The sequence below is a fragment of the Corvus hawaiiensis genome, chromosome 3 (assembly GCF_020740725.1).
Source record: "Corvus hawaiiensis isolate bCorHaw1 chromosome 3, bCorHaw1.pri.cur, whole genome shotgun sequence".
Classification (NCBI taxonomy): Eukaryota; Metazoa; Chordata; class Aves; order Passeriformes; family Corvidae; genus Corvus; species Corvus hawaiiensis.
Genome location: NC_063215.1, coordinates 72,471,397 through 72,497,157, shown reverse-complemented (window position 1 = coordinate 72,497,157; position 25,761 = coordinate 72,471,397). Strand labels below are relative to the sequence as shown.

The 25,761-nt window shown below is 42.3% G+C and overlaps 1 protein-coding gene across 1 annotated transcript; it reads left to right on the top strand.

Annotated features, from left to right (window-relative positions):
• Positions 1 to 25,333, top strand: GPR137B (G protein-coupled receptor 137B). The gene is made up of 7 exons (XM_048296833.1): positions 1 to 502; positions 9,153 to 9,202; positions 14,035 to 14,257; positions 18,060 to 18,209; positions 20,161 to 20,289; positions 23,063 to 23,187; positions 24,723 to 25,333. Exons 1-7 carry the CDS (start codon positions 134 to 136, stop codon positions 24,832 to 24,834), a joined length of 1,158 nt encoding a protein of 385 aa, XP_048152790.1. The 5' UTR covers positions 1 to 133; the 3' UTR covers positions 24,835 to 25,333.
• Positions 25,334 to 25,761: the final 428 nt, after the last annotated feature.

Below are 25,761 nucleotides of genomic sequence, written 5' to 3'. Positions count from 1 at the left end.
GCTGCCAAAGAGGAAGTGCAGCTTGTTTTCTTTCATTTTCTTGATTCCTATGCTGTAGGAAGATGAAAGGAGAAGGAGGAGGAGGCAACAGCGGCAGCCAAACTTAAATAATTCTGACGATTCCCGATATCAAATGGAGGCCCCTGAGTGGGACCAACTGAAAAATGACACCCTTCCGCCGACCCTGACGCCAGCTGTCCCTCCGTATGTGAAGCTGGGCCTGACCATTGTATATACTGTTTTTTATTCACTGCTTTTTGTGTTCATCTACGTCCAGCTCTGGCTGGTCCTTCACTACAGGCACAAGAGGTTCAGTTACCAAACTGTCTTTCTGTTTCTGTGCCTGTTTTGGGCCTCTCTTAGGACAGTGCTCTTTTCATTTTACTTCAAAGACTTTGTCACAGCAAATTCTCTCAGCCCCTTCATCTTCTGGCTTCTCTATTGCTTCCCAGTCTGCCTCCAGTTTTTCACCCTGACCCTGATGAATCTTTACTTCACACAGGTAAGCAACAGATATTTAGTTGATTAAATCTTACTGAATGGTAAAGCCTTATTATGTAAGCATCATGAGAAAAATGTAATTTACAAATGTACCTTGGCAATGCAAAAAGCAAATTTCAATTGGCTAGTTGGGTATTTTAACTTTGGTCTATATGCAAGTGATCAGTGTTACAATGAAACCGGAGCCTGAAGTGATCACTGCGAGAATATCAATTAATATGTCTACTGTCTATAAAACGTGTGTCACTTAATTCAAAGGTTGGAGAAAAAATGTATAGGAGAGCTTGGAATTTGGACACCCAAAATGTCATTCTATTATTATACCTTATTATTGTTATTAGACTTTAAAAACCTCCTGGCTTACCAGCCTGGATCTCTGTGTGCAGTCAGAATTGTAATGTCTGATTTTGCCAGCAACAGCTCCCTGGTCCCAGTTTTTCATAAGCTGACTAACGTGTTTCTGAGTGAGATTTCTATTAAGTGTATAACAATTGAAACTGTTGATAGAGTCCTACTGTGGGCCCAAATTCCTGTAATGATCTGTATTACAAACAGCTTTGACTCTGGACCCCAATAAGTCCGAGTGCTGCGCAGAGATATACCCTCTATTTCAAGGACTCTCTGATGTAAAGGTAAATTGGCTGTATAGTGGCATAAAGGAAATAGTATCTCCATTTCAGGAAGAGGTCTTGAGAGTGTATCTGTGCCACGGACAGCTAAGAAGCCAGATGAGTTAAGCTGCACAGTGCTCCAGGTTGCTGAAGCTAGAATTTCTTGGAAATATTTATAATGACCATGGGTATCTTGCACTCGGCTGAAGGATGGGATATTGGCATGCTGAAACAAAGAAAGGCTGCTGGGCTTGCCTAAGATCTCACATGAAGCTTGCAGGAGGGCAGAGACTGGATTCTTTATCTCCTCAATCCCACTGTAGTGCCTGGAGCAGGATGCCAAGCCTGCACTCATGTGGCCCTGATCAAAGTCCACTTTCCCAGTGCAGGAGCAGTTGGTCAGGAGAGCATCAGCCAGCCCTGGAGCACACCAGGCAGTGCTCAGGATGCTTTGGGTGTTGTTGTGTGCCCCACTTGGAACCAGCTCGGTGCCTGGGGCTGATGCTTCTGTAGTCCCCACAGTGTTTAACAGTGCTCTGTAGTGATGACAGGCCTTATCAATTCTGAACAGCCTGGCTGGAGACATCAGGCTGCATGCAAGGGCTGCTATCCCAGAGCTGGAAAAGCAGCAATGGTAAGCATGACAGCTTTAAGAAGATCACTTGAGTTGTAGAGGGTATTAAATACTTAGAACCACATACCCAGTTTTGTGCTTAGGTTTGCTTTTATGGATTCAATGTCTGAAACGCCTGCTAACTCACCCTGCTCCGCTCCCTGGTACTTGAGATATATTAAGGGATTACAGGAACCTTTCATCTGCATACTACTCAAATCCAGCTCAGGCATGTGGTGACCCATGCTTTATCCCATAGCTATTGTGAGAGTCATTTGATAACTGTGCAGTTTTCCAGGGCCAAATGCCCATCAGTACACAGTCCATCCCATCACAGTTTTGGGACTAAGTCATAGCCTTAGGTCAGACTCTTCCCTCAGACACACATGGAGGGCTGCTGTGGAAGTCTGGAGGCAGAATGCAGCATCCTGGCTCTTGGCCAAGAGAAGCCCAGACTCAGGGGGCACAGCAGTCTGTGCAGTAGAGTGTCAGCACTCAGGAGGCTTAGTGCTGCAGGTAACATTCCTTTTGTCTAAGGAAGATCTGAAAAGACAGCACACAGAATGCACACATCTGTCCTTTTAACTTATTTTTAGCATTGTTGTCTGATAGTGTTCAGGAAGTACAAGTCAGTGGTTGGAAACAGAGAAAATGCTAAGGCTGTTGGTTCTGCCTTTGAGACAGAATTCCTGCTTTGTCATCCTGAGTCCTCATGATCTTCCCCTGAGCCCCTCTGAAAGAGAATGGAATAGTTACCTGTCTTGAAGAGCTGCTGTGAGACTTTTGAAACAGTATTTGCAAGGGACTTTCAGAGGCTTGTGATATGTGTCATAATCTTTAAATATCTTGGGTTGCTGTAGACAGACATAAGATTAGTATTGTTGTTTGCTCTGGAGCTAGTTGCTGTCAGTGAAATTTAATCTCAAATATCTCCCCAGCCAAAATGAAAGTTAAAGAAATACCAGCATAGCCATTGTACAAATATATGACAGAATAAGTGCATATGTTTTTAATTCACTGTTATTAATTCTTTACTTCTAACCATTAAAAGGTGGTTAGGCTTGAAATTCAGCATCTTGTATTCAACGTGCATCTAGCTTTCCACAGGAGGCAAGCAAGAACTAGTGTGAAAGGGGTGGAGAGATAAAATTTTGTTTCCAGTAATGGCTTAAAACTTCACAGACCTGTTTAGAAACAACTTTTACCCTTTTATTTTCTAGAAGGCAGGCAAGAAGGGTCTGCAGCTGTGTCTCATTGCACCAAACCCCTGCTATTTCACTGGTGCTTAGCTAGAGGGGAAGAAGTGATTTGCATATAGCATAGGGACAGAGCACTGGAAGAGACCCTATGGGTCTCTGGAATTCATATGTTTTTATTATCTGCTGTACAGCACCCACCATTTCTAAATGTGTCACTGCTAGGAAAATTTTTAAATGTAGATGTGAGAAGAAAAAAGTGATTTAAAAAATACTGCAAATCCTCCTGGCCAAACAAAAAACTCATTTGGCAAGTGCCTGGGGGCATTTTTCGGAATAAGAAGCACCTTTGAACTTGATGGAAAGTTAGCCACAACTGTTCTCTTTTTTAATAGGTATCCCAAAGCAATAGGGAATTTCAGCTGTGTTTTATGTGTAGCAAGACAAATAGGCCCTGATGATGTCAGCACAGCAGAGTTTTGTTCCCAGACTTGAGCATCGGCAGCTGCAGCAGCAGAAGCTCTAGTGTGTTGGGGCAGGTTGCTAAAGCAGGGGACCTATGAACGAAAGGGAAGTTATAATCAAAATAGTTTTGACTCAAAACAAGGGATCTTTGGATTAAGAGCCAAGTTCAGGGTCTTTTGATACAGTTTTAATGCCCTACTTAGGGCAGAATAGAAAGGGCGCTGCAGATAAGGTTTATAGAATATTAGTTCCTCTCAGAGATCCCATACTGGAGAAAATTAATGTGATCTCTAATGGAATAAGTAAGTGTATTAGAATTTATTAAGCCTGTGTCTGTATTCATTCCCTTCTAAAGAAAAATAATAGTGTGACCTACCCTCTCAGGAGAGTAGGCCCTCTGCCTACTTGGAAATCATGAAAATAAATCTCAAGTGAAGATGAGATTAGTAGAACTTTTTTTAAACAGTAGCACAACACCAGCAAGTAAATGCACTGTACCAAGCCGGAGCAGCTCCCTGATCCTGATCCACCACGTAGAGAGCCAAAATGCATTTCCATCTCCAGAGAACAAAAAATCCCATGGAGATATTTGCCCCACACATGCAGCTTCCAAGGGTTTATTTTGCTGCTTAATAACATATTTTCCACTTTAAAGTGAAAGAATTGGAGGATCCCACAGTGAGGGATCCCAGGATAATGAAGACAGTGAGGATTCCAGGATTTGGGTACTCTTTTATTTATGTCCTGCTTACCCAAATCTTCCCTGTCCCTAGCAAGGGGACACTGAGATGAATCCTCAGGCTTTACAGTTAGTGCTGTGGGCAAAAGAGTAAAGAGGCTCTGGGAAATAAAACAAGTTGCCTTTTTCAGTGCATGTGAGGGGTGGGCAGAGAAGGACTTGCTTCACTTTGTCCTGTTTGCTCAGACTTTGCAGTTCCCTGGGGAACAGAATACAAATGAAGCAGGAGGGAGGCTAGGATGGAGGGTTACAGACTCAAAGAACAAGGTCAGGGCCAAAGACCGTGAGCTATAAATTTCACTGAAAATCCCAGGCCTCCCTTGTGGCCCGGCACAGAAAACAGTTGGGTGGGCTCTAGGTTTTGTCATCAGGTTGGGAACTTCTCCAGGATCGAGGGAAAGTAGTGCTGAGCTAAAGAGCTGTGAAACAGTATGGGTGGAGAAGGCTGATAGGCAGATTTTACCTCTCCTTCCTCCTCCCTAACCATCTTCCCTTTTCTTTGGCATCAGGATGAGAAGCTTACCCTGCCTCCCAGGTAGTGCTGATAAAATCAGGGACTTTCAAATGAAGAGAAGTTGCACAGAGTAAGACAGTTCAGAGGGGAGCTGGCCATGCCTGGCAGGGTGGGGTAAAAACAGCACAAGGCTTTCAGAAAGTTTATGTGTATTTCAGTGGAACCAGGGTACATGTTAGCTCTAGGAGGAGAATTAAGAAAATTTCTCATTCTCTAATTACTGAGGATAGCATTTCAAAAGTTCTCACAAGTGAGAGAACAGAGAAGGTTTTTTATTTAGGAGAATTTTTTTTAGCAGAAATTAATAAAACATATATTGTAAAGGTTATTATTAATTCAAAACAAGTTTTAGATGTATCTAGGGCTACACGGGAGTCTAACTACATATGGTAAAGCATCAGCAAACACGTTTGCTGTAAAATGTTGCCCTTAGTATTGTATCTACAGAAGACAGATTGCAGTTGCAGATTGGCTGGCTGTCAGCATCTGACATGAAGAATGAGGTCATTTGACTTAGAAAATAATTTGATAGGAAAGCTACACTTGAAAGTTTACTGTGGCTGTCAGCCCCAAAATCATCCCCATCCTTTTAGGACTATTTTTACCAATTCGTGGAAGACTGAGTATGGTAGTGAGTCATGTTGCCCATGTCTGTAGACCTTACAAACTGCATAGAATTTAGAGAGTAGAGGGAAAACTTTCCTATTTTGGGAAATCTGATCCAAATAAAAGAATGAACATGGAAGAAAGAGAGAAAGGGGAAGGTGGGCCTGGGACTGAAAGATACACAGCAGAAGAAAGGTAAATGTGCTGATGATGAGGTCGTGGCATATTTTCAGGTTTCAAAGGGAAGTTTGCATGGAGTGTGACAGAGGAAGAGAGGGACTGTGGTGAAAGGAACTGGGAAGAAAAAGTGCATGCTGTGTTTCTTACGGGGTTTTTGAAATGAGACTTGGTAAATAAAGCTGAACTTCATTCCTGTGCAGAGGATCAGCTTGAGACATAGGCAAGCATTCACCACATATCTGGGGCTTTTTGGTAAGCTGATCTGTAGCTCCTGTAAAAGTGAATTGATCAGCTAGCACTGGAGTACAGCAGAGGGTTGTGCCAGTCATCACATCAGTGCAGCTAAATCAGAGCGTGGACATGAAAATTGTTCCATGGAGATTTTCTTTTTCTTTTGCTTTGGAAATATCTGACTTGGCTTTGACAGCTGTTTAATTGATACTTATAGAGCCAAAGTGGCTGCGGATTAGCTGGAACCCCCATCAGCTGAAACAGCCTGGCCCTGTGCCTGCTCTGCTGCCCAGCAGCTCTCCAGAGCTCTCTGCAGGCAAGCTGCTGATGGGTCCCATGCCATCCCCACTCCTGGGGCCTGGTAAAATGTCTCTAAGGTCAACTGTTTACATCAGCTCCTGCAATGGGAATTTTTGCTGGCTGTATGAAGAGGTTTTTGGAGTCCTTTTGAACTTCTGCAGTTTTATATGCCAGACATATACCTCAGGGGAGCGGAGGAGGGGGTGAGAGAATCTCATTTGAGGTTTCCAATCCTTTGGCAGAAACAGAGAGTCAAAACAGGATATTTCTCCTTCAAAGAACAAGCAGAAGGGGAAATACTTTTAAGACTAAAAGGTAACCCTTTAGACATAAGAAAATTAGCAAGGACCTTCACCACGTTTTCCATGTTCATCTTGGGCCTCTCTGAAAGAGCTTTTTAAAAGAGCCTGCTCTCTGTTTGCTGTTTAGTCTATTCTTAGGAATAGTCTGGTTTGCTCTGGTTTGCTGGAAGACTTGCTTAGATGACTCAGATATTGACTGGAAGCTTTCTCAACACTGCTGTGAGGAGGGGCCATTGAGCAACCAGTCTCTTGAGCTAAGTGTCTGCTAAAAGCAAAAAGCTGCACCCACACATGTAAGGTATATTGAGATCAGCTTCTGACATCCTTACTCCCGCTGAATAACCCTTTATTCCATGACGATCCCATTGCTTCCAGCAGGGCTACTCATGAACTAAGCCCCATCAGTGTTTAAGCAAAGGTGGCAGAATCTGGCTGCCTGTGCTCCTGCCTAGCAGTGAATTGGTAAGAATTCTCCATGCCTTATACTGTAGCTTTCATTCTATAGAGCATCTTTTTTTTTTTTTTTTTTTTGGTACAATATTTCTTTTCTTTCTTAATGGTCATTTTGCTCTGAAAATTTCAGAATGTGTATCACCTGGGACAGGTTCACCAAATGTAGAATCACAGTAACAGCTGTTTTGGTGATCTTGAATCTTGAGATGCTGTTGGATCTGCAGCAGGAGCATCACATTTGGTTTTACCTAAGTTATCCATGGAGATTTTGCTGGGTAGTGGTCTTGGGTTGGTTTATGTGACAGGAGTGTTTTGTGACTTAATGGGAATGAGTAGATTGTTTCTGGGGAACCACTGGAGATGGTATTCAGGAACTTGACATTTTCTAGGTTTTGTGAACCCAGAAAAACTCATTGCCCACTGGAAATTGCTTGTCTTTTGGAGTTCTTTGCAGAGGCTCTGAACTCTTCTGTTCAGTGCAACTCCTGAGAGGTGTCAAAATTAACAGTACAATATGTGTAAGTGCTACTCACAATAGGTGAGGACTGTGGAATGGCCCTAGAGACAAGGATTACTTGTTTAGTTTCATTGAGGTCAGAAATCTGTTCCCTCTCTCCCTTCCAGAATAAGCAGGGTAGGCAATAAATCTTGTGCAAAAAGCATCTGGGAAGTGTCTTGAACCTCATCCCTTCTCTAAAAGTGACAGCTACTCTTTATGCACAGCAGAAATGCAGAACATTTGCAAGCCCCTTGTACCTTTCCTTTCAAAAACAAGTAAATAAATCAGCCTAAAACTTCTTCCTGAACTCCTGTGAGATTTCATGATCCAGGAATTTGGAGAATGAATCACAAAACTCTTCAATAAGGGATACTACCAGGGATATATTTGAAAAAATTGGTTATCTATTTGAAAACAGTATCAATGATTGCAGAGTATTTTTAGCGAGTTTTTCCACCCAAGTTTTCAATTTTATTCTCAGTTTGCTTAAAAACTCAGTGTTCTCTGCTGCTTCAGCTAGTGGTAAGCAGGCTGATGCATCACAAAAATAATTTCCATGTCAAGGCAGCTGTTTATGGTGAATAGGAGTTAAATGACAAGTTGTTCCAGGAGCTCTGGAACAAGTAGAGCCTGATTTTCTCCAGATCTGTGTCTCATGATTGACTCTCAGTTGTTCCCATAACTGCAGAATTTCTTACAATATTTTGCTGTGCAGACTCTCTAATATCAGGTGACGTGTAGAATCACTGTGTAGGCTTCTCCTCACAGAGGACATATATTAGATACATTTATAGAGTTCCTTATTTCTTTTGAGTCATTGACTTTTAGAAGGGTGATAAAGGATCATGTCTTTGATACTTCAGGCATTTTCCCATCAGTTTTCTGAAGTATTTTAAGATTAGTAGAGGACAGATAAAGAGATTGAGAGGCAGACACATGTCTACAGACACATTGTGATCATGTAAGTCCCGTTTCCCTGGGAAAGCATAATAATCATAGCAAATATTATGCAAACTTTACTAAAGGGCATGCAAAACCAAGTTAAATGGATAAGATAGCACAATTTGAGGAGAAAATGATTAGGAAACAACCCAGAATAAGTCATATGTCATGGGGTTTTTATACTACTAGTAACCAGTGTGCTTTGGTGTTGGTTTAAATGAACATTTGTAAACTGAGTTTGTTTGGAAACCATGCTAGCTTATAAAAAACCAGTGATACTGTCACGTAATTTTTAAATAAATAAGATATAAAATATGGCAATGTATTTTTGTATAATTTCTGATAGTGGTTAAACACCTGTGACTGATGGCACCTAGATACATTACAGAAAACTTGTCAGTATTTTATCTTTTCTGTTACAGCAAACTAACTTCTGGGCCTGAGCTGTCTCTCTGTAAAAGCACATATTGTTGTATAGTGAAGAGACAGCAGAAGCAAAATAATACCTCAGAGTAAAACAATGATTTTGGCTCTCGATGACATTTTTTGGCAATGTATGATGAATGTAAATGTATATATCTAATTTCAGGCCAGGGTGCTATGATGGGCTGTTCATGGGAACATTGGGCCTGACGTGAGCTGGTCTATGTAAGAGACATGTACTGTTAGGTCATGTAAGAGCCTATAATAATTTCCCTCTATGATTATGCTGACATTGATCCTCTTGTTAATACTGGTTTAAAGGACCTTACTCCTAAACCAGAGTATGTGAATATAATAGTGTAGAAATTTCTATACAAGTGCATCTGATCACCTGCTGAGGGGTTCTACTTTGTTAAGAGCTTGCCTGCCGTGGGTAAGCAATCCATGCAAATTCGTTATGTAATGAAACCTGTCATGACGTTTCTTGTGACCTGTGAGACAGAACTGCTGTAAATCACAGTGTCTTTCTTTGCTGACGTGTATTCTATACTTGATGCAATATTTTTTTGTTTTGCAGGTGATTTTCAAAGCTAAGTCAAAATATTCCCCAGAGCTACTGAAATACAGGTAAGAACTATGCAAATATTCAATGTGGTAAAGAAGAGCAGCCCTGTTGTTTGAGAAACATCTTTTCTGATTTGTGGCACTCATGCCTCAGCTATTCATATTTGTATACCAATGTTTTAGGATGATGGTTCTGAAGCCACCTTCTTCCCATGATTTTTAGGAGGAGACTGTGTCCTTTCCCAACACAAGGTTAATTTTTAGACAGTCACATATTTCAAAGGCAAATATTTCAAACGCAAGCAGAAAACACCCACTCTGGGGGTTTGTTTACTGGTACAAGTGTACTTGTATCACTAGGTAAATTCAGATCCAGTGCTGAAGAAGCAGAGTGATGTTTTGGGTTTTTTGACAGGAATGAGTGGGAGTGGGTATGTTTTAACCTGTGAAGTCAGAGTGATTAAAGTCTTAAAAGTTTTGGGAAGATGACAGACGAGTTGTGAAGGGAAAGAGCTAGGGAGAATGGATTCAATTTGATGATGCATTTGGGAGTTTATAGGTAATCTCCCCTGACTCCATAGAGTTGAGGTTATGGTAGATTTGCATTTAGGTGGAGAGATTCATTTGGCATCTTGTTGAGGAGAAGAAGCTGTCAGGATGTACTTGAAAGAACCCCAAAGGGCAGTAATGTCCAGAAAGCTCAGGAAGAGCTCAATAAATTAATGTTTGTTGTGGCAGCACTTAAAAGCCTCAGTTGGGCAATGCTGTTTAGAAGGAGGGGGGAGAGAGAGAGAGGTTGTCTCCATTCTAAAGAAAGAATTTACAACACGAATTCCGGATAGGAAAACAGAATAATTTTAAACTGAAACCTGACTTGTTACTTGCTGGCTGCTAGGAGAGCATAGTACTGTATCAACAGGGCAAATGTTATCACTGTCCTTGCCCTAGGAAATTTGTTAGACTTCTGGGTTTTCACACAGCTTGTGGAGCAATCATCTGGACCAAGTGCTTTGGGAACCTTGTTTGGTATAATGGCAGAACAGTGAGAGCAGGCTTGAGGTGGGCTGTGCTTGGGCTGGTGAGGGCATGGGAAATGTGGGGTGTGATGGCTGACTCAGGAATGTGGACTCCAGGCTGAACTGCAGCTTTAAACCCACCTTTTGCACTCTGGTTCCTGTGGGCAGAAAATCCCAGAGTCTGGGCTGGCGGACAAGCAGAGCACACCCCAGGCAGGTCCCCCCAGTGCGGGCGTGCCTGCCCCTGATGGGGCACGTGGGCAAGAGAAACAAAGAGCATCGCTTTGCACGGAGCTTGGGCTGCAGGTCGGGGTGGCGTAGGACTGTCTGTGGACTGGTTCCTGCATGGCTTTAGAGGTGAGAGGTAGAAGCTTTGAACCTCAGCTGTTACTGATGTTTGTGGCAAGGCTTTATTCCTGAAAACTGCTTGAAAATGTCTTTGTTGAAGCGTAGGGAACTTGTGATATTTAGTCAATGCCTATGAAGTCACAACCTGCACATAGCTCTTGGGGCATTTGTGTTGCTAAGTACTAATGTACTGTGGCTAGAATTACTCATGCACAGACTGCTCTCCTCACAACAGCTACATGTCTGCCCTGACTCTTCCCTACTGGATTTCTAATACAAATCACTCTTGGATCTGGCCTAGCATTTTCTTTCTTGTTCAGCTCTGTTGGTAAGGGTGTTCAGTTGTATTTTGTTTTCACATCTAGATCTCGGCATGAGTGTGGTCAGTCTGTCTAAAAGAGCTATATTAATAAAGCTGACCTCATTTCCTATCTTACACAGGGCAATTGAAGTGGTGTAGTATGTGCACACCCACAGATGAAGTTCTGAATCTTAATTTTAACAAGCTAGTGGGAGAACACAGACTCACAGAGCGGTTTGTGTTTGAAAGGACCTTTAAAGATCATCTAGTCCAACCCACATGCCATGGGCAGGGAGGGACATCTTTCATTAGATCAGGTGGCTCAGATCCTGAAGGAGAGATGGATGATGGAAAGATGCAAGGTCTATGGATGGATCTGTAATCTGCACTTACTGAATCTGATTTTTCTTCATTACTGAATGTCCACTTTTTTATTTTTCCCCCCATTTTCTTTAATAAGTGTCAGACCTTATTACCTGGTATTGTCATTTTTGCAGTAGATAATGGCAACATAAATGGGGCAACTGAGAGGTAGGACTGAGGTCTATGCATTGACACAGTCTCAGAAATCAGAATCATTTCAGACACCAAAAAAAAAAAAAAAAAAAAGTTGATAAAATTCTATCAGGGATCCAGATTCTTAAGCAAACTACTCAGCACAGCCTTCACCATATTAGTAAAAGAGGTCAAGGGGAAGCCTGTGCAAGCTGAATTTCATATTTAAACCATCCTTCTGCCTGTATCCCTGGGCTTGGGGATTTCTTACTGTCACCAGGTTTGGATGACGCTTGCTGTGCTATGTGTGCATGTCTTGTTACCCACAAGTCTCAGACACTGCATGGTTTTAGAGGAAACCACATACAAAATGCAGTAGTTTCAAATAGATTTTGTTAAACAAGGCAAAGTTCACTGCATTTATCTGAGGTTTTATTTTCAGCTCAAAGAAAAACTTATGGGTGCATTCAGCGTGACACAAAAAGAACAGAACACCCTGGCATGTGTCTTCCCCAGCCAAACCAGATTACACGCAGCTCCTTTAAAGCCTAGTCCTAAAGTGGGGATTAGGCACAATAGGCTTTTGAACTTTCACTTGCACTTTCACTGGTGCAATCTGGAAGCACCACTCCTGCCCAGCTTTTCTGCTTTCTATAAAACTCCATATGCTTCTTCATGCCTTGCAGGTGCCCTTGTAGTTGAGTTGTAAAGATACTTTCTGCCTTTTATCTGCTGACACCCTAAAACTTCCCCTAGAGAGACAGCCTGCTTGTCCATCAATGCTCATCCATAAGCTCAGCAACAATGCATCTTTTGTCAAATCAGGCAGCCATTTCCATGGCCACGTCATGTTAATAAGGGGGCTGGAAGATCATTATGTGAAGAGCTGCACAACTGACTGGCCACAACAGCTCACCCTGGCACTTATGGGAGTGTGTGGGCACGAGAGCGTGACAGCGCTTTTCTTTTTTTTTGCTAAAGTCTGCAAAGGAGGAGCCTGGCCCGGAAGCCTCAGCCTTGCTGCTTGCAAGCCAGCTTGATGCTGCATGCCAGCATGCAGGCTGTGCTGCAGCAGGAGGTCCTTCGGGCTGAGGTGGGCAAAAGGAGAGCATGCACTTACTGTCCCACATGTAAGAGTGTGCCTTTCCTCATAAACCCCCACAAGGGGACCAGAGATGGGACTTTGGAAGGGGAAGGAAAGGAAGACATGTGACCACTATTTAAAGATTTTTGAGATACTAATAAAAGCTCTAAATGTACCACCACTACAGAGGAAACCATGTGAGAGAGGAGCTTCAGGACTGCAATGCTTCCAGCATTAGACTATGAGGTTTAAAGGAACTACCTCCGGCTGCTTATCCTAAAAACAGAGCCCTGCCCTGGAAAGTTAAGAATGAGCACAATCTTCCTGCTGAGAGGGAATTTCCGTGCCTGGCAAGGAAAAAACAGCATCCTTGCTCACTGCCAGATATAGCTGGAAAGAAGGGCATTGATTCACAAGCTTTTAGGCTTTCAGTTCTCCCTGTAACACACTAAAGTATCTCAAAGATATATCTCCTCCTTTCTTGCCCTCTGAAAAGAAGCCAGCTGTGCTTCAGCTTTGTAGCTGCATTGATGCTAACGCAAAAGAATATGAATGTGTGAAAGGAAAAGATCCCCACTGGGTAAAGTATTATTAAACAATGAGAACTGGATTCCTCGGGGACAGTCTGTGTGTTTGTTGTCAGCTAAATTCAAAGTTCCCAACAGGCATGAAAAGCTGTGGCCAAAACCTCTTGTTCAGTGACTGCAGATTATGAATCTTATCAGTAAGTTCATGATCATTGCCTTGGTCAACAATGACGATGAACTAAGCAAATACCTGAAATGGAAACATGCTTTTTGGGGTTTTTTAAATGGAAAGCCCCAGAGTTCTGTGTAGGCATAAAGAGGAACTAGAAGGTGTTTTCCTTGATTATGTAGTATGCTTATATTGCAGGCATCAGTGATGGGTAGGTTGGAAAAAAACCAGATGGATAAAACCAGTCCAGTTCCTGGGCTTCTGTCTGTCACATTTTGGCTCCAGGTCTTCTGCTGTGGTTGTGTAAACAAACCTTTTTCCTGGCCTAGATGGCAAGATGCCAACCCAGAATCAATATGCATAGTTAAATTTCTTGATGTTTTTTTCAAGAGGTTGACCATGACCAAATTGTTTAGGAAAAGAGACAGAGATGGATTTTAGGGAACCAGTAACCTGGAGATTTTTCCTGCTGTTAAACACTTACCTAATTTGATATGAAATCTGACGGCAAACATTAGCACTCAGTGTAGTAAAACCAGGGTCAAAACCAGTCCATTCCAGGCAATTCAGCCTTTGGAGAGGTTTCCTCTGGCAGTGAGTAGGCAGAGGGTTTTTGCTGTATATGAAGTGCATGGTCTAAGAAGGTACATGTATATTTTAAATAGTGTTGAAGAACTGTGCTGTTGTATTTCTGCTGCAGTCTTCCATGTTTGCTGCTTGATATTAGTTTCTTTACTTACAGCTTGTTGTGCAACTGTAAAAACAGGTTTGAAATGAGCTACTTTAATCTCTCCAGCAATCTGGAGCACTTTGATTTTGGCTCAGGCAGCTGGTTACTCTGTCAGCTGTGGCAGCCCAGCACGGGCGGATTGCATTTCTCAGAGTGCAACTTCCATCTCATGACTGACACTTGCTGAACAGTGTTGCTAAAACTGTTTTCTTCTCACTCTCCCAGGTTGCCCCTCTACCTGGCTTCTCTTTTCATAAGTCTCCTCTTCCTCTTGGTGAATTTAACATGTGCAGTATTGGTGAGGACACAGAACTCAGAGAGAAAAATCATTGTCTCTGTCCGGGTGGCAATTAATGACACATTGTTTGTGCTGTGTGCTGTTTCACTCTCCATCTGCCTGTATAAGATCTCCAAGATGTCTTTAGCCAACATTTACTTGGAGTCCAAGGTAAGGTACATTTTCAGTTCTTTTCAAGTACCTTCTGAGATACAAGGGCAGTGCAAGGCAAAACCACAAAGCCTGGGAGCTGGAGGCCTTAAACCTCACAGCCTGCACTTGGCTGGCAATCCTGTTCAATACATGAATTAAATACTAAATGGTAGCAAGGGAGCTTTTGGTTAAAACCAGTGATCTCAAATATGTATTTTTGAGGCAGATTTTGCAGAACTTTTTGGCTGGGGTTTCTCACAGCTCTTTTTCAAGCAGACACTGCTTTTTCTGGGTCCCTTGTCTGAAGATCGTTTCAGTACTGCTACATGGAAGTGGCCAACACTTCAAAATCCTTCAGCTTGTCAAATCATTGACTAAGTTAACTGTTTAAGGTAGCAGTATGCTGAAGATGAACCAGACAGAGAAATATGAATCTCCCTTTTAAAATTTGCATATTCTTATATATATTCCTACAGATAATGAGAATGTGTTTTAAAAGACTTAATACATTGTAACTTAGTCAGCTGGGGGGAAAGGGGTGAAAAGTTTTTCCTATTACTCTACAGGATGTTCTTTAAAGAAATATTGTTACGTTTATAGCTTTGGACACATTCAGTGGTCAAGGAGCTGGGTGGCATCACATAAGCATGCAGTGTTTATTATAAAATCAGTGAAGATGTTTTGTATCTATAAATAATGAAACAAGGCTTTCAAAAGTCCTTGCATTTGCAGAAGACAGTTAAATCTTAAATTATGAGTTTAACCAATAACCCATTGCCATTACCACAACAAATCCTTTAAAAATCTGAGGTTCAGCTGCTATTTAGAAAACCTTATCATAAAATTCCATTTACTTAATCAGATGAAATAAGTACACTTCCTGTTTAATCAAATCTGGCCACACTGCACAACAGCTAAAAGTTCAGGGCTGAATAGAAGATTTAAAAACACAGCTTAGTTTTGTTTCTTTCAAAGCCTGTCATTTGCTGACCAAAGGGCACTGGCAATGGATTATTTTTATTAGTAGGAAAAGTTTTTCTTGTGATGTAAATCACAGGAGCATAAATCTCTGTAACAAAGCAGTATTAACCTAAGGGAGGCTTTGGTTCTGTTTCTGTTTGGTTTTGGTTTTGTTCTGTTTGCTCCTCCTGCAGGAAACTCAGTCTTCTTTACTTCAAGCTATTTCACAAAACCCCAAGAATCTCTAACATTACTGCAGACAGGGAAGGACAGAACACTCAGCTGATGAAAGTTTGGGTGTGGAAGTGAGAGTTAAAGAGCACTTTGCTCCTCCTTTCTGCTGACCTGAAATGGGAGTTTCTCTGAGGACTTCCAGTAGGGTTTGACTGCACATACTTTAGGGATTCAGATGACTGAAATTGGCAGTGAATAAAACATCCTGGTTTTATCTGCTACTCTTATGCCAAAAAACTAGCTAGAGAAGAAAAATCCATTCTCTGCAGTGATATGACAGAAATAGTGTTGGAGATAATGCATGCTCTGTAGTGCGTGTAGGTAGGCATCAGTCCTGGCAGCCTTTTATTTGCATCTCCCATTTGCTGGCATACATCTTGTGACCACATGTGAAAACATTCATCTCTATGACCTGGCATGGGGAACCATCCTGGCACTCTGTGCCAGGGCTGTGCCAGCACCAAGGAGGTGCACAGCCCTGCCCTTAGGTGCTGACTTGGGCCAGTTCTGTGCTGGCTAAATGCGTCATGTGGTGGGACACACAACTAGCTTGAGGCTCCCCTTCTTTCCTGCAGGGGCCTGTGACTGAGAAATGATTCCTGTGGATTTACTTTCACTGCTGCCCTCTCCCTTCACTGAGTCACTAAGTATATTAGACTGGAAGTAAACCAGGAGAGTTTTATCCCCTTTTTTGTATTTGGTGGAATGGAAGTCTGTTAAATCTCCACACATTTAACTATTAACTATTAAAGAATGACAGCTATGTAAGGAAATCTAGACAGGGAAATACCAACCCCGTTCTGCTCTCTGCTTCTGCTATCTGCAATCTGTAAATGCCACTGAGCTGGGATATGGTATGTGCCAGTCAGCAGCTTCTCTCTGCTCTCTCTCCCTTGGTTTCCATGACAGCATCACTGACTTGTTAGTATCGAAAGAGAACAGAGAAGTGCCTAGCAAACATTTCCTCTTTAAAGCCTTTCCTGCTTGCTGGTATTGCCACAGCTTTTGCCACTGCCTGCTATGGCTTCAGTTCCTGAGTATCTGTAGTCTCTTGGCTCACTCCTGACATGGCTGCAGGTTATGGCCTGGGGAATGGTGGTGTTTCCAGGCTGTTATAAGCTGGAATTCAGAGACTTTGACTGCACTGGGTATTTTTGGAGCCTGGCTGTTCACTGAACCAATGTTATTTTGCTGGGAAAACAGGCAAGCTCATTTTGCGCAGGCTTTTTTAAACACTCCCTGAGCTGCTCTTAACTTATGCTCACCGGGGAGTGCAGAGGAGCTGGGTCAACAAAGCTGCAGGGTCAATACCCAACAGCATGGGTGAGCAGCACTGGAGCCCTGGTAGTCTCCTGAAGTCCAGGAACTCAGGACATGGTGGCTTGGTGACTTCCCCTGATACTCCTTTAGCCCTTCTGCTATGTCTGCTCTGCCTGCCACAGTGCTTTGAACCTCTGCCCCTCAGCTGCAAACCTGGAAGCAGAGTGTGTGAGCAGAGGGAATAGGATGCAGACTTTCCAGTCTCCTCCACCGGTTTAAAAGATCCTGTGACAGGGAGAAGCAAATTCTCTCTTGGCCTCCCTCTCTCACATAGATGAAAGGAATCCATCATCCTGGTGTGGGTATCTGCCAGGAGAGGCAGAGGGCAGGGCTAGAGAAGCAAATGACTGCAAGGCAACTTCCTCTAAATGCACACAGCACTTTAACTGATCTTTCCTCCTTTGGCTGTCAAAGCATTACTTCAGAGCCAACTACAAAGAATTTACTTTGAGCTTCTTTCAAAGCCAGTCCCATTTTTGTACATCTGCCTTCCTCTGTGATCAGACTCACACAGATCCCTGTAGCCGTGGCTCCTGGATCCTTCCTTCCTTCCTGCTGCGACTCCTATGCTGGAGTCTCAGCCCCTGACAGTGACCCTCCCCACTTGACACAGTGGTCAGGCACTTACTCCTCTCACTGGATCAGGCTCTTTCCCTGGCTCTGTCCAGTTTTCTCTCTAGGGCTCAGGAACTGTTGCAATTTCACACTTGTAGTCCCATTCCTGCCCCTGTGCCCAAGCTGCCACTCAGACTGCCCTGCCATGGTCACTCTGCCCATAGGCTGTGCTTCCACTTTGTCTGCTCTGTGTTGACATTAGCTAAGGCAGGATGTTCTGTTCCTGCCTGTGCTGTGTGTAACTGCTGACTGCTATGACCTGCTCTGTACTTATGAAATTGGTGCAGAGCAAGCAGTTGTAAAAAGATGCAAGGTTGCATCATGCTAGCCAGCACCTGACACAGGATGCTCTGTAGCTAATGCAGTGCTGAAGGCTGCATCCTGTCATGCCACCTCATACTGAGCGTGGGTCTTATGTGTTTTCATTGCTCTGAAAATAGCACTTGTTCAATAAAATGCAAAAATTAGTCAGCCCATCTTGGTAAGGGCTGGAACTGCTAATGTTGCCTGGAAACCACTGTACTGATAAAATTCAGGATTATACAGAGAATCAGATATATTGGCCAAAGAAGGAAAGACAAAAAGTCAATCGCATGAGACAGAGTAGCATGACAGCTCTCGAAGTCCATGCAAAGAAATGTTGTTCTCAACTTCCCTTATGAATAACAACCTGTGCTTAAATCTCTTCCAGGGCTCATCTGTCTGTCAGGTGACAAGTATAGGAGTGACTGTTATACTGCTTTATACCTCACGAGCCTGCTACAACTTGTTCATCTTATCGTTTTCTCAAACCAAGAAAGTCAACTCTTTTGATTATGATTGGTACAACGTGTCAGATCAGGCAAGTATGAAAATATTGGTTAATGAGAAAACCTCATTCTCTACCTGATGATTGACTTCCTAAATGCTATCACAAGAGGAATAAATATATTCAAACCTTATTTTTTTTTTTAATTCAATACACTAAGATTGTTTTGCTCCAGGAATACAAATTTGTGATAGTTTTGGTGTGAGGATACAGACCCCAGTTCTGTGCTAAAAGAAAGAAGTAACCACTAGACAAATAATTTTTTAAAAATTGATCTTTTTTTAACCTCGATTTTATTGTCAAAAGAAAGAGCACCTTTTATTAAAACAGGTGTTTTGTCCATTATAAAGAATGTATTGTACTTAGACAAGCAGAAAACCAGTACTTGATTCCACTGAAATGCTCAGCTCTAAGACATCATAACATCTTCCACTGCCATCTAGAGCTGTGAGGTTATTTACTTTGATTCTGGCATTAGCATGATAATCTCTGTAGTTTGAGGATAAGGCTACAACTCTTCCCAACCTGTAAGTGCAAGTGACAATTTACATTGAAAAATAACAGTAATAAAACACTAAAGGAAATAGCAGGGGATTCTTTGTTGAATTTTATTGGATTTCAGCACTCAGTTCCTTTCTCTCCTTTGAAAAATGTGGTTAGGTCCCAGTATTTTTCCAGCTCTTTCAAGGCTAGGCAAAATGGCAGGCCTGGGTCTGGATCATGAGTATCTTTTGTTCGGCCTTAAAATCCCATGTCTCCCCTGCAATCAGCAAGCAGCTGCAGACCCGAAGCAGTGTTCCCAGCCATGCAAGGACCTTGCATTGCCAGGGTGGCCAAGCAAACCTGCAGCTGTTAACAAATTTCCTTTGAGCAGTAAGTAAAACTGTAATTAAGAAGTAGGTATAGAGTAGGATAGGATTGTCCAGAGGACCTTGTTATGAGTTAGTTGAGTAGGGTCTGTCAAGGGACCTCTAATCAACCCTACTGCAGTGCACAGAAGAGGAGTGCAGATGTTGCCAGTGGAATTAGAACACAGGTTTAGGCAGAAGGGCATTAGGCTCTGACTTGCCTCCTGAATCAAACATTTTCCCTCTTGTTGAGCCCCGAAGAGCTGCTGGTGCTTCTGCTGACCCCTTGCAGGGGACAATTCTTGTTCTGACTCCTACAGTCTGGACTAACAGGGGCCGGTATGGCCAGACTGCTTGCTCCTGTTTGCCCTCTGGAGGCAGAGGTTGTTCACTGGGAGTTCACTGGAATGCTTTTTAGACCTTGGGTTACTACTACATTTTTTGTACATCTATTCTGGCTTGTGACATTAGGGTTGCACGGGTTTTGGGGTAAGTTATTTGAACTATATGTAAAGGGCCTAGAACTAAGGAGTGGGTACTCAATTTGGTACCAGAATCAAAAGTCACTTTTTAAATTACAGCCCAATAAATGTACTCATGTATTGCCTCAGGTCACTGGTCAGAAACACCCTTTTCTCTTCTGTACAAAACACAGGAAAGGACAGGATTTGCCCTCTGTAGCTATGGGAAATGGTGGAAATCTAGAGAGAAGATCACAGCTAATGCTGCAGTGACAGTGGGATTATTCAACCTTAGATTGTGCACCAATTTGAACAGATCTGTAAAAAAAGCAATGACCTTGACCATTGATTGTTCCTTTACAATTAGTCCCAGCAGGAAAAGGACTGAAAACTAGTTTCTCATTGTCTGAATTTGATCATTTCATCAAGTAATTGCTTGCCAGGCTTTTAAGTTGGGAAGACCGTTGCATTAAACTGATATTGCTGAAGGAAAGATAGCAGAGGAGGAAAGGGAAGTCATGTACCCAAGACAGCATATTGATTTTTTAGTAGGCCTTTAATCATTAGCCACGTTTATCTGGCTCTACCGAATGGAATTTCTGGCATTGTCTCCTGCACCTTTAAATGAACTGCCATCTTTATTTTTAGACACTTTTCTCTTTTACTTTTCAACAGGCAGATCTGAAATGTCAGCTGGGAGATGCAGGTTACATAGTGTTTGGAGTGATCCTTTTCATCTGGGAGCTCTTGCCTACTTCCTTGGTTGTGTATTTCTTCCGTGTCCGAAACCCTACAAAAGATCTGGTAAGTGGAATTTGTTAGTGTAACATCCAGGCAGGTCTGAAGGGCTCAGCTGCTGAGGGATCTTTTGCTTCTTTATATTCTGACTTCTCTTTTTCCATGTGTCCTTGGCAGAATAAAAGCAACCGAAACTTCCCACTTCTTTATGCTAACTCCTCATGAAAGAAACTCATCAGGTTTATTCAGAAGGAAGGCCAGGTGTTTCTCAGGCAGTTTACCTTAAAAATCAGGAACTTTCCTAAATGTAGGGACTACTTCCCTTTGAGATAATATAGCACTTTATTGGAGTCAGAGGAAAACGTATTTGTTATCCAAACTTGGTACCTTTCATCACAGAGCAGTGAAAATGGTGGTGTGCTAAATGTTCCATGGGATTATGAAATAATAGATTGAATTCTTTCAGCCCTGTACCCACTGAATTTTTCCAAGTCAAAGACCAGTGGCCATAATCAGCACTTGCTGACTTGTTTGCTATTTCAGAAGACCAGAGATTAAGGTGTGAGTTGTAAGAATAATTCCCTGTAAGTGTCCTTAATATCTAGATAGTTAATAGATGGACAAGCACCTTTTTATAGCTGTAGGCAATATCTCCAGGTTAGCTGGTTGACAGGCACACAGAGAATACCAGCTCTCACTAGGATCACAGAGGTAATGTCTCTGTTTCTGTAGGCCAAATGAAACCAAAGCTAATATTCCTCAAAAGGGATGTGAATGGTAAATGCACAAGTAAGAGAAGCAAATAATAGAATAACTTTCTAGACAAGGTGGTGGGTTTTATCCTCATATGCACATTTCAGAGACAATGATAAAGCCTAGATGAACAAGGAAGTAATACCTGATGTTGCACCCCATGGATCCCAGTGTCTGTGATCAAAAATATCTCAACCTCACTCCTGCCTAGGAGTTAACATGGACAACTGCAAAGAGAAGAAATGTTTTTAAATACAGGCCAGAGGTCCTGCTCTTCTAAAAAGTGACCACAGAAAGATCTCATTCCATTTAAAGTGAGTTTAGTAAGGCTAGACCTGGTGGCCAAGTTTGGATAGTGTGTGAGAGATTCACAGAGAATGAAAATAAGGGAAGTAGTCTTTCAAAAAGCTGATCCCATGACGACTTGGAATCTTAATCAAACAAGAGCTCAAATGGAGTCAGACAGGCAGTATTCTCTCACAAGAGCAGTGCAGTAAAACAATGTTTTTGCATTGTGATTTGCAGAAAGCCTTAAATATCCATAATGACACAGTTCAGAAGAGGCAATCAGTGATATCACTTCTTTTATGGATACCTTTTTTAGGGTAAACATTTTCTGTCACATGGGTTAGGTCATATATAGATTTCTTTTCTAACATAGGACAAATATTAAGAGGAAGACTGGAAATAAGTAGAACCGAACAAAAAATGAAGAGACTGTAGCAAGAGAACACTGAACTTCAATGTGAGGTTGCCACAAGAGGGAGACCAAGGGCCGCATGATTTTAGGCGAATGCATTCTGTAGGCTGCTACTTGGCCGGAAAGCATGGGGTTAGAATTAAAGCAAACCCTCCTTTAGGTAAAAAAAATCTTAACAACAAGTCTGGTAAAGTAAAAGTCAAAAATATTCTTTATTTATTATTTTTAATAAACAATCCTGAGAAATAATGCTTTGGTTACTTGCTTCATTTGGGACTTCAGAAACAAAAAGTTTGAGTAGAGGGAGCCCTGCATTCAGCATTGCTCAAATATGAATCTCCTTTCCACAGATGAGCTGGAACGAGCTGTCAGTTGGCTCTGGTGCTGACAGAGGGTTACTGCAGCATATGGCCCTTTGCCTTGCCATGCCTTTAACCAGAAAAATGTTGGAAATGAGGGCATGACAGAGATGCACTTAATCTTCATTTCATCTTTGTCAAAGTCATTTAACATATAATATAAAGGTGGAGATTAAACTGCTCTCCTACTTAAGGCCAGAGAGAAGATGTCATTCTGGCTTATCCACAGGCACACAGAACCCCTGTTCCCTGGGGATGGGAGCAGTGGATCAGTGCATGAGGCTCAGCAGTGTCTTAGATGTCTCTCTGCACTGTTTCTGAAATCAAACTGACTTCTTGAATCTTGTATGTTTTCTTGTATGATTCACAGGGAAATAAAGTGAAAACACTCTCTAAATGAAAGATTTACATGTACACCCCTTTCCCTGTTTTATCAAAGGACTTGACCTCAGAATTTGACCCTCACAGCACTACAGGGTAGATACTGAAATTGCTCAGTGAGGGCCTAAGGGACTTTTCAGATGTGGTTTCACTAAGCAGGGCGCCAAGCTTCAACATGATCAGTTCCTGTGGGAAGGGAGGTAAGGCACCAGGAGGGAGCATTACCAATGTGGGACATAAAAATCGAATCTCTTCAGGCATTTCATGTTCCTTTCAGCTCCTTGGCTGCTTCCTAGTGCTCACTTCAAGTCAGCTGGCTAAAAGCATGAAGCCTCCTGGATGGACAGGAATTCAGCAGAATGGTTGAATGCAGACTGGGAAGGTGGTTTCAGGAATGGGTCATGTCTTAGCTAAGAGATAAGGATAAGGAAAAGCTGTTGAGATCAGTAGACTATCACTGTGCTGGTAGAGATGAACAGTAAATGTAAAATTATTTCAGTTGTCTTCAGCAAATGCAAAATTGTATGTTTTATTTTGGAAACCATGAGGTAAGTTGGCAGCAACTCCTAGAAGTCAGGCACCAAGCAGTTGATAAACAGCTTTTGATATCTGTTGCAAATACTGACTGAGGTTTCCCTTCCCCCAGGCCAATGCAGGAATGGTCCCAAGCCATGGCTTCAGTCCCAGATCTTACTTCTTTGACAACCCCCGCAGATACGACAGTGATGATGATCTAGCCTGGAATATTGCACCACAGGGGGCACAGGGCAGGTGAGATACAAGAGTGAACCACTTGCTTCCCAAACAGAAACTGGAGGAGGAACTCTGACACACCACAAAAGACGGATGTGAATTGTCTAGCTGCAATTGCTGCATAAATCCCAGCAGGATGAGGGGAAGTGGAAGTGGAAAGGCAGCACTGAGTGACTGTGGGGATCTGAGGGCCCCACAGAGACTACAAAGACACAAAATTGAAAATGGGTACATAATTTAAGAACTGTAACAACGTGCTGCTCTTTGAAAAACTCGGGTCAGAACTTTGGTTGCATGTATCACCCTCTGCTTCTTCCAAGAGTGGCTTCAGAAGTGCCACTTCTACTCATTCAAGTGTGTGAGCAAGGCTGCCTAGAGCAAGAGCAGTCTTGCTGTTCAGGGAGAGAAGGGAAAAGCTGGACAGCACAGGCAGCAGGTGTTGATGGTTGTAGCGAGAAGCCTCTCAACTTAGGTTGCCCTGTAACATGGCTAAATGTCTTGAAGGTGAAATGAAAAGGAGCATCTGCTTTCCCAGCTGTTGAAAGCTCAGGAAAATCCACTGAACTGCTGAAACACAACCCAGAACTGGCACAAAAATACTGTTTTCTCTGCACAGCTGTGAGGTTTAGGTAAGGATTCCTGTGCAGGAAGGAGCAGTTCACACAAAAAACAATAGCACCCAATTCAGAGCAGGAAAGGCACTGACAGGACTCTATCCTGCCCTGAAAGGAGTCTCAGTCGTGTTATTCCTTTGTTGCTCCTGCAGCTACACTATGGCGCGAATAGATTTGTGTAACCATTCATCTTAAAATGCTGGCTAAATCGCCAGCCGTAGTTAACAGACCCAGATCTAGTTCTTGTCACACTCAGGTGAGACTGCATACTTACTATCTACTGAGCCGTGGTCTGGGCTCACAAAGTTGCACACTCACTCTTTACGGTTATCAGTCATCCTATTCCTACATTAATTAATTTTTCACATAGTAACTAAGCCCACGGAGGATGCTGGAGGTGGTTTGTGCCAGCCTGGTATCCATCCTAGAGCCAGAGGCACCCTCCTTGCCACACTGAGCCATCAGGGAACCAGCCACACTAGTAACACACACAGAGCTCCCAGTGGAAACTAAACCAGCCACATGCATGTGTCACACTGCTCATGGGAGAAAAGACAGCATGCCAGAGCTGCAAACCATGTCCTAGCCTCTGGGACACAGACATAGGAAGATTTCTGACAGGCCCTTGCAGTGCCAGGACTTGGCAGGGATGAGCAGCACCACTTCTGGGATTTTCAAACACCTTCTGGAACAGCAAATCAGAAAGGGGAGGGTCTTTAGCGAACCAAGATAATCAGGAAAGAGATAATGAACACTTGGGCCAAAATAATTGACAGATCAGAAAAATAAATAGCTGCCTGAGCACCTGTTTGGGGTTATTTTATTTTTGCACTTCAGCATGAGAACTACCTCTGCATGATTGCCTTTTCCCCATGTTCTCTAACCAGGCATCTACAGAACCAATCTGCCAGTCACTAATTCTTCTATTTTCTTTTTAAGTTTCTCTCCAGACTACTACGACTGGAGCCATCAGAACAACAGCTTCATGGCTTACATAGGATCCCTCCAACAAGAGCCAGCACCGGACACAGACCGGCCAAGCCCTATTTAACTTCAATCAACTCTACAGCATTCTAGGACATTCCAATATTAAAACTAATGTTCTGAAAAACAAAGCTTAGCAACTTTTCTTCACCTTTTGGTTTTTAGAAATTTTCCTATGCACACATAAATGAAGAACCTTGCCATGAGCTTTTCATAGTTCAAGGAGAAGTATAAGCTAATGATTTAAACTTTGAAGACTGTTCCAATTAATACCTTGTTCTAAGTCATGGTATTTTGGCTTTGAATAGAGTTGTTAGAAGGTATAATTTAATCATTTTTATGCTCATTTTAAAAGAGCAAATTTCATGAAGTGAAATGGCATAATTATTTTCTAAGTATTTTTATTTTTACACTGTGTATAAAGTTAGAAATACATTATTATGATCAATATACTGTAAACACATGAATAGATTTTTCAAATGCATGACAGTTGCAATTTTTACATGCACATAAAAGCCTGTAAGGAAAAAAATATCAACCCAATTAAATACTGTCTTTTCAAGTTATTGCTATGTTCTCAGAGCACAATTTACTCTTTGGATATCACTGCTTACTCAGTAATAGTTGGAGGCTAGAAGCTATCTGTACCCTGTATTCTTCTAAGAAAGTAAGAAAATTGTGTCTTCTCAGCTTTAGGGACACTCTCAGAAGAGTAGAGATGGGCATCTCCTCCAACTGGAGCATTGTGAACTGCAAAACAAGCTGAAAATTTGTATGCTTGAAAAATTAAAGTTCTGCAATCATGTCCACCAATCAGATCCATATATATTATATAGAATAAGTCAAATACCTCACCAGGGACAGGGATACAGACAACAGTACAGACTTGTTTATTTATTTATTGAGAACCTGGGAATTGCAGTGTGGGAATAGAACAAGAACCAGGAGTGCAAAAAGCAGAAAAACCTCAAGTGTGCCTTTCTGCATTACAAGA